Raw genomic sequence first — 7,858 nt, 5'->3', positions numbered from 1 at the left:
ACTAGAATGACAAAATTGACAAAATTGACAAAGTTGACAAAATTGACAAAATTGACAAAATTGACAAAATTGACAAAATTGACAAAATTGACAAAATTGACAAAATTGACAAAATTGACAAAATTGAAAAAATTGACAAAATTGACAAAATTGACAAAATTGACAAAATTGACAAAATTGACAAAATTGACAAAATTGACAAAATTGACAAAATTGACAAAATTGACAAAATTGACAAAATTGACAAAATTGACAAAATTGACAAAATTAACAAAATTGCCAAATTGACAAAATTGACAAAATTGACAAAATTGACAAAATTGACAAAATTGACAAAATTGACAAAATTGACAAAATTGACAAAATTGACAAAATTGACAAAATTGACAAAATTGACAAAATTGACAAAATTGACAAAATTGACAAAATTGACAAAAGTGACAAAATTGACAAAAATGACAAAAATGACAAAAATGACAAAAATTGGCAAAACTGACGAAATTGACGAAATTGACGAAATTGACGAAATTGACAAAATTTACAAAATTGACAAAATTGACAAAATTGACAAAATTGACAAAAATGACAAAAATGACAAAAATGACAAAAATGACAAAAATGACAAAAATGACAAAAATGACAAAAATGACAAAAATGACAAAAATGACAAAAATGACAAAAATGACAAAAATGACAAAAATGACAAAAATGACAAAAATGACAAAAATGACAAAAATGACAAAAATGACAAAAATGACAAAAATGACAAAAATGACAAAAATGACAAAAATGACAAAAATGACAAAAATGACAAAAATGACAAAAATGACAAAAATGACAAAAATGACAAAAATGACAAAAATGACAAAAATGACAAAAATGACAAAAATGACAAAAATGACAAAAATGACAAAAATGACAAAAATGACAAAAATGACAAAAATGACAAAAATGACAAAAATGACAAAAATGACAAAAATGACAAAAATGACAAAAATGACAAAAATGACAAAAATGACAAAAATGACAAAAATGACAAAAATGACAAAAATGACAAAAATGACAAAAATGACAAAAATGACAAAAATGACAAAAATGACAAAAATGACAAAAATGACAAAAATGACAAAAATGACAAAAATGACAAAAATGACAAAAATGACAAAAATGACAAAAATGACAAAAATGACAAAAATGACAAAAATGACAAAAATGACAAAAATGACAAAAATGACAAAAATGACAAAAATGACTGTTCGCACAAAATAATAGTAGGCACAGCTTTGGGTGTACTCGCGCCACACCAAATTTGTATGTCTCACGAAGAAAGCGCGCATCCTATGTAATGACACGAAAAGTTAGGTCACTTCGCTGGAAGACCGAACATCCGCACAAAGCGGAGAATAAAAAACCCTTTCAATTGGTCAGTAAGAGTAAACGCGCGCAGTTGCCTTTTCATACCGTGATTAATTTCTATCTCGTCGTCGCTTGCAATAAAGTTAATATATATCGCATGTTGTATTCGATTGAATTTGATAATTAAACGGAAGTGAAACTAAACTCGATTTTTTTAAATATAAGTCCGAAACCGCGGAAACCTGTTAAAACATTTTGGTCCTTCGGAAAGCCGGATAACGGGACCCGCGAATCCCGTGTGTGAACAATAGTTGTTGTTCGGTGCTAAGAAAACCGGACAAAGGATTCACATAACGCGCGCTTGTGACCCATCGGCTTGGCTTTGGTTTTTAGTGAAATAAGAAAAATTTGAGCCACCGTGGGAAGTGATTATCGCGTTAATTAAGTGCACATTACGTGAACACACTGCTGCTGTACCGTGATATCGTGTGATTATATCAACGGAAATTTCCCCTACGTGGGCGAACGATTGTGAACCGATTAAGTGATAATTGGACGCATTGCAGTACCGGTGAAAATAAATAGTTCCCCCACCGTGGGCAAGTGCATTCAGTGAAAAAAGTGAGCCGCAGTGGCAAGTTAATTTTTCCCCAACGATCTGTCGCTGCTTCTTGAAAAAAGTCCGCCTGCAATTGGCCAAAAAGAGCGTGTTTTATTGTGGTGAACCATCAGCATCGGGCGATTGCTTTGTGGTTTGGATCGAATCCATTCAGTGTGCTGCTGAGAACAGCTGATCAGGAGTTGTAAAACCATTTTGCTTGAGCCGCAGTTTTTCGGACCATTGCTGGCTAGTCCTGTTACAAATCATCGGCAGATAAGTACCACTTTGCATTTTTTTTGTGTGTTCAGAGAGTCTGTGGAGGGTTGTTGCATGAAACTCCACAGTCTGGCATTTACTACGTAAGGATTCCGGATAAAGTTGTTGGAATTTGGAAGCCTTTATCCGTGCAAATTGAAGTGGGTCGGTTGATGAAACCTTGCTGATATTAAGTCGATTGATCAGCCTGGGATTGTGTTGAGCTGTCACTTTTTGCGAGACGTCGAGTCGATTTCGGTCTGTCATTGTGGAAAGTAGTGCAAAAAGTGAATAAAAAAGTGCAAAGTGGAAGCCTAACTGGAACTGCGTGAACTGTTTAGTGAAAAGTGGTCATCATGCGTGATTTAAAAGAACTCTACCATCTAGAGAGCAGTCTGTGTCGCACTTTTGAGACAGTGCGAAAATTTATTTCACGTGCGAACATTAGTGCAGTTAGAAGTGAATTTATTGGCGTACGCATCGAACGCCTGGACGATGCGTTCAAGCAGTTCCAGTTAGTGCGTGCGGAAATCGAGCTGCAGACCGACCAGGTGACCGGGATAGACGATCCTGACGAGGAGCTGTCGCTGATCAACGCACGAGCTGAGGAAAACTATACCATTGCCACGGAAAAAGAAGATGACTACTGCAACCTGAAAGGAGAGCTGCTGCACTTACAGTCTTTAGCCCGTCGATCCGAAAGTTACGAACAACTTACAACCAGCAGTACCCAGGACCCGATTGGATCGTCAGCAAGTTTGGCTCGAGTGAAGCTGCCCGAGATTCGCCTGCCGAGCTTTGATGGGCAAATCGAGCTCTGGATCACTTTTCGGGACTCATTCGATAGCTTAATCAACTCTTGTAACCAGCTTACGCAGATGGACAAGTTTACTTATCTTCGATCCGCGCTGACAGGGGAAGCGCTTCGTGAAGTGAGCTTAATCGAGTTTACGGCAGCCAATTATCAAGTGGCATGGGCCGCTTTAACGAATCGGTACGAGAATCGCAAGCTGATTGTCAAGACGTACGTTGATGCGCTTTTTAAAGTCGATACCATGCGCAAGGAAAGCTACGACGGGTTGAGCAAGCTGATAGGAGATTTCGAGAAAAATCTACAAATGCTGGAAAAGATTGGTGAATCTTCCGATGGTTGGAGCACTTTGCTGGTCCACATGGTTTGTTCTCGGTTGGACTCGTCGACGTTACGGCACTGGGAGACGCACCACAACTCCCGAGAGGTGCCCAAGTTCCAGGTTCTGATACGTTTTTTAAAGGACCACTGTTCGATTCTGCAAACACTAGCGCATCAACCCACGGCTGCGGATTCCCAGTTCAAACGGTCCAAGTTCGGTGTGAGCCATCCCAGTATCCAGTTCTCTAAAATGTGTCCATTTTGCGGTAACGAGTTCCACTCTGCCTTTCGGTGTATAGAATTCCTCAAGTGTACAGTCGAAGAACGCAGTGATTCAGTGAAAAGGGCTCGACTGTGCCTGAACTGTCTGTCCCCCGGTCATATGGCTCGTGTCTGCAGCAGAGGCTCATGCCATCACTGTGGATCGCGCCATCATTCGTTGCTGCATCCAGACCGTCAATCCTCCGTCTCGCAAATCCATAGTAATTCGCCGCCGTCAGTACTCCAAGCTCCGCAATCCCAACCACAACCGTCTCCTCTATCCCAACCGATCCCTTCTACCAGCCAGCCCTTCAGACCACCTACCTCCACATCGTTTCCAGTAACACAAATGCCAGACTACTCTGCAGACTTCTCTGAAGTCACACCACACACAATCGCACTGCCCACACATACACACTCACCACCACGCCAAGTTCTGCTGTCGACGGCCATCGTTCGTGTCCAGGACCAGGCTGGAAACTTTCGGCTAGCCAGAGCTCTGCTGGACTCCTGCTCACAATTCTGCTTCATGAGCACAAAATTCTGCCAGCGTTTGAAGCTTCGAAGTTCCGCAGAATATCTCACTGTGCAGGGCATCGGTGGTTCAACAGCAGTCTCGAAGAAGCAGGTTGTGGCATCCGTTTCACCCCGTTGTTCGGGGATTTCAACCTTTGTTTCTCCGATGACGTTTTACGTGCTTCCGGAGATTACAACCACCCTGCCAGCCAGCCGTGTTCCGCTAAGTTCGCAGAGTTTGCCGAATGGTGTGATACTAGCCGATCCCAACTTTTTTGAGCCAGGACAAATCGACCTCATCATTGGTGCTGAGTTCTTTTTCGACATCCTCACTGACGGTCGCTTCAAGGTGTCAGATGATGGTCCCAGTCTCCAGAATTCAGTTTTTGGCTGGATCGTTGCAGGCACGGTTCCTGATCGGAATAATCCCCATCCACTGACAGTCACATCGTGTTCGGTTGCAGAACTTCAAGACCAGCTCGCCAAATTTTGGGAATTGGAAACCTGTAGAACGTCCAGCACACTTTCAGTAGAAGAGTCGGTTTGTGAAACTTTGTTTGAAGAGTCCACTATTCGTGACAGCATCGGAAGGTTCGTCGTTTCTCTCCCAAAACGGAACCATGTCATTCTTCAGCTCGGTGAAACACGCAGCATAGCCCTGAGGCGATTCTATGGCCTGGAAAAGCGATTCTTGTCAGACAAAGAACTACATTCAGCGTACAAGGAGTTCATTGAAGAATACGTGAAGCTCGATCATATGCAAGAGGTCCGGTGCAGTGATGAGTTGATGCCAGTTTACTACCTACCCCATCATGCAGTTTTTAAACCAGACAGTTCAACCACAAAGCTCCGTGTTGTGTTCGATGCGTCGTGTAAATCATCCACTGGTGTTTCCCTCAACGATGGTCTTATGGTTGGCCCTGTTGTCCAGGAAGATTTACTTTCGATAGTTCTCCGTTTCCGTCTCCATCGTGTTGCTGTAGTAGCAGATGTCGAGAAAATGTACCGTATGATCCGAGTCCAGCCGGAAGATCAACGATTACAACGAATCCTGTGGAGAAATTCACCAAATGAACCCATTCGCACGTATCAGCTAACAACAGTTACGTACGGTACCGCTTCCGCGCCCTATTTGGCAACTAAATCTTTGCGAACCCTAGCAGAAGAAGGAGAAGAATCGTACCCGAGAGCAGCGTCGTCTTTGAAGTACGACACGTATGTCGACGATTCGCTAACAGGTGCGAATTCCGTCGAAGATGCGAAAAAGTTATCCCTCGAGATGGTCGAGTTAGCAGCAACCGGTGGATTCACGTTGAGGAAGTTCAACTCGAATTCAGCTGAAGTTCTGTCGTCACTACCCGAGCATCTTGTAGACGATCGTGCTCTCTTCAATTTGGATTCTTCGAGTGCGTCAGTGAAAACATTGGGGTTGATGTGGAGGCCGAGTACCGACAGTTTTCTGTTCCAGTGTCCTGTGTGGGACTCCCAACCGACAATAACGAAACGGATCGTATTGGCAGATACGGCTCGTTTGTTTGATCCCTTAGGCCTTGTCGGACCGGTTGTGATTCTGGCGAAGATATTCCTCCAAGATCTATGGCAGCTGAAATGCGGATGGGATGAACCACTTCCGGAGAATATGCAAGCAGCTTGGCAGGAGTACCGGAGAAATTTAGCACCACTGTCTACGTTAGTTATACCCCGTTGGTTGGCGTTCCACTCCGACCTTTTGAGCGTAGAAATTCACGGATTCTGCGATGCTTCAGTAAAGGCGTATGGTGCATGCCTGTATCTCCGAAGTACAACTAGCGAAGGGGAAGTTTCGATTCAGTTGATCACGGCGAAATCCAGAGTCGCCCCTCTAGACGATGTGAAAAGGAAGAAGAAACAGCAAACCATCCCCCGACTTGAATTATCGTCAGCCCTTCTTCTATCTCACGTGTACGAGAAAGTCAAACAGAGCCTGCGAATTCCTCATTCTGCATATTTTTGGACGGATTCAACAATAGTACTGTGCTGGCTAACATCATTACCATCTCGTTGGCAAGTATTTGTTTCGAATCGCGTCTCCGAGATCCAACATATCACCAAGGGCAGTTGTTGGCAACATATTTCTGGTGTGGAAAATCCGGCAGACATTATCTCCCGTGGAATGATTCCTGCACAACTTCTTTACCAATCTGTTTGGTTCCATGGTCCGTTGTGGCTCCGCCAAGACTGTAGTACCTGGCCTCGTTCAAACGTAACAGGAGACGTAGATCCATCACTATTAGAAGAACGTAAAGTGTGTTCGCTTCCAGTGGCAGAAGTAGCATCAAACCCGTTTTTTGATCTCCGAGAATCTTACATCAACACTGTCCATATCGTTTCTTGGAGTTTACGGTTTTTGCACAACGTTCGCATAAAAAATCCTGAAGATAGAGTGTTAGGAAGTTTGTCTGTAGAAGAGCATAAAACAGCCTTGCATCATCTCGTTCGTTTGGCTCAAGCAGAGTCATTTCCCGCTGAAGTTGAAGCGTTACAGAAAGGTCAGCAGTTAAAATCCACTTCTTCAATTCTGCCGTTAAATCCTTGCTTCGTTGATGGTATAATCCGTGTTGGCGGCCGGTTGCAATCTGCTTCAATATCGCAAGAGAGAAAACACCCAATGATCCTCAGCAATCAACACCCGTTCTCCAGAATGATAGTGAATCACTATCATCATCAGCATTTCCACGCTGGTGCCCAGTTACTAGTTTCTTCACTACGAGAAAGGTTTTGGATAATTAGAATTCGAAGTCTTGTAAACACTGTCCTACATGAATGCGTACATTGCTTCCGGAATAGACCCCGAGTTTCGGAACAGCTCATGGGAGAGCTGCCAGCAGAACGTGTATCGCCAGCGGAAGTTTTCGACAAAGTTGGTGTTGACTACTGTGGACCTTTTCTTGTTCGATACCCCCGCACACAACCTCGTAAGCACTTCGTGGCAATTTTCGTATGTCTGGCCACAAAAGCGGTTCACATCGAATTAGTAGCCGATCTTACCAGTGAAGCTTTCATCGCAGCATTTAAGCGGTTCTCCGGACGAAGAGGAAAACCAAGTCTCGTGATGTGTGACAACGCTACCACCTTCGTTGGAGCCAAGCACCAGTTGGACGAACTTCATCAACTTTTCACCAGCCAACAGTTTCAGAGATCCGTGACTCACGAAGCTGTAGATCAAGGAACAGAATTCCGATTCATACCAGCTAGAACTCCCAATTTCGGTGGACTTTGGGAAGCCGCAGTTAAGTCCTTCAAGACACACTTGAAGCGGACAATCGGATGCAGTACACTCCAGTTTGATGAAATGCACACAGTAGTAGTTCAGATCGAGGCCATCTTGAACTCGCGTCCGCTCACACCAATAAGCAATGACCCTAATGACTTCGAAGCGTTGACACCAGGTCATTTTCTCATCAAACGTCCATTAACGGCCGTTCCAGAACCGTCGAAGGAAACCATCCCCGAAAATCGTTTGTCTCGATGGCAGCGTGCAGAAGATTTTTACGAGCGAATTTGGAAGCGGTGGTCAACTCAGTACCTGTCTGACCTTCATAGTCGGACTAAGTGGACACGCCAAAGAGACAACATTTCCGTAGGAACCATGGTGCTGCTCAAAGACGAACATCTTCCCCCGTTGAAATGGAAACTTGGTCGAGTTTTGCGAGTTCATCCCGGTGCAGATGGCAACATTCGCGTTGTCGACATCAAGA

The 7,858-nt window shown here is 43.5% G+C and overlaps 1 protein-coding gene across 1 annotated transcript; it reads left to right on the top strand.

The window, feature by feature from the left end:
- Positions 1-2,568: 2,568 nt before the first annotated feature.
- Positions 2,569-7,842, top strand: LOC129759256 (uncharacterized; the record flags this gene model as incomplete). The annotated part of the gene is made up of 1 exon (XM_055756669.1): positions 2,569-7,842. A coding segment is annotated over exon 1 (5,274 nt), but the record flags the coding sequence as incomplete, so codon positions are not given.
- Positions 7,843-7,858: the final 16 nt, after the last annotated feature.

The sequence above is a fragment of the Uranotaenia lowii genome, unplaced genomic scaffold, assembly GCF_029784155.1.
Source record: "Uranotaenia lowii strain MFRU-FL unplaced genomic scaffold, ASM2978415v1 HiC_scaffold_1302, whole genome shotgun sequence".
Taxonomy (NCBI): Eukaryota; Metazoa; Arthropoda; class Insecta; order Diptera; family Culicidae; genus Uranotaenia; species Uranotaenia lowii.
Note: the sequence above shows the minus strand (reverse complement) of the source record. Positions and strands in the feature narration are given on the sequence as shown.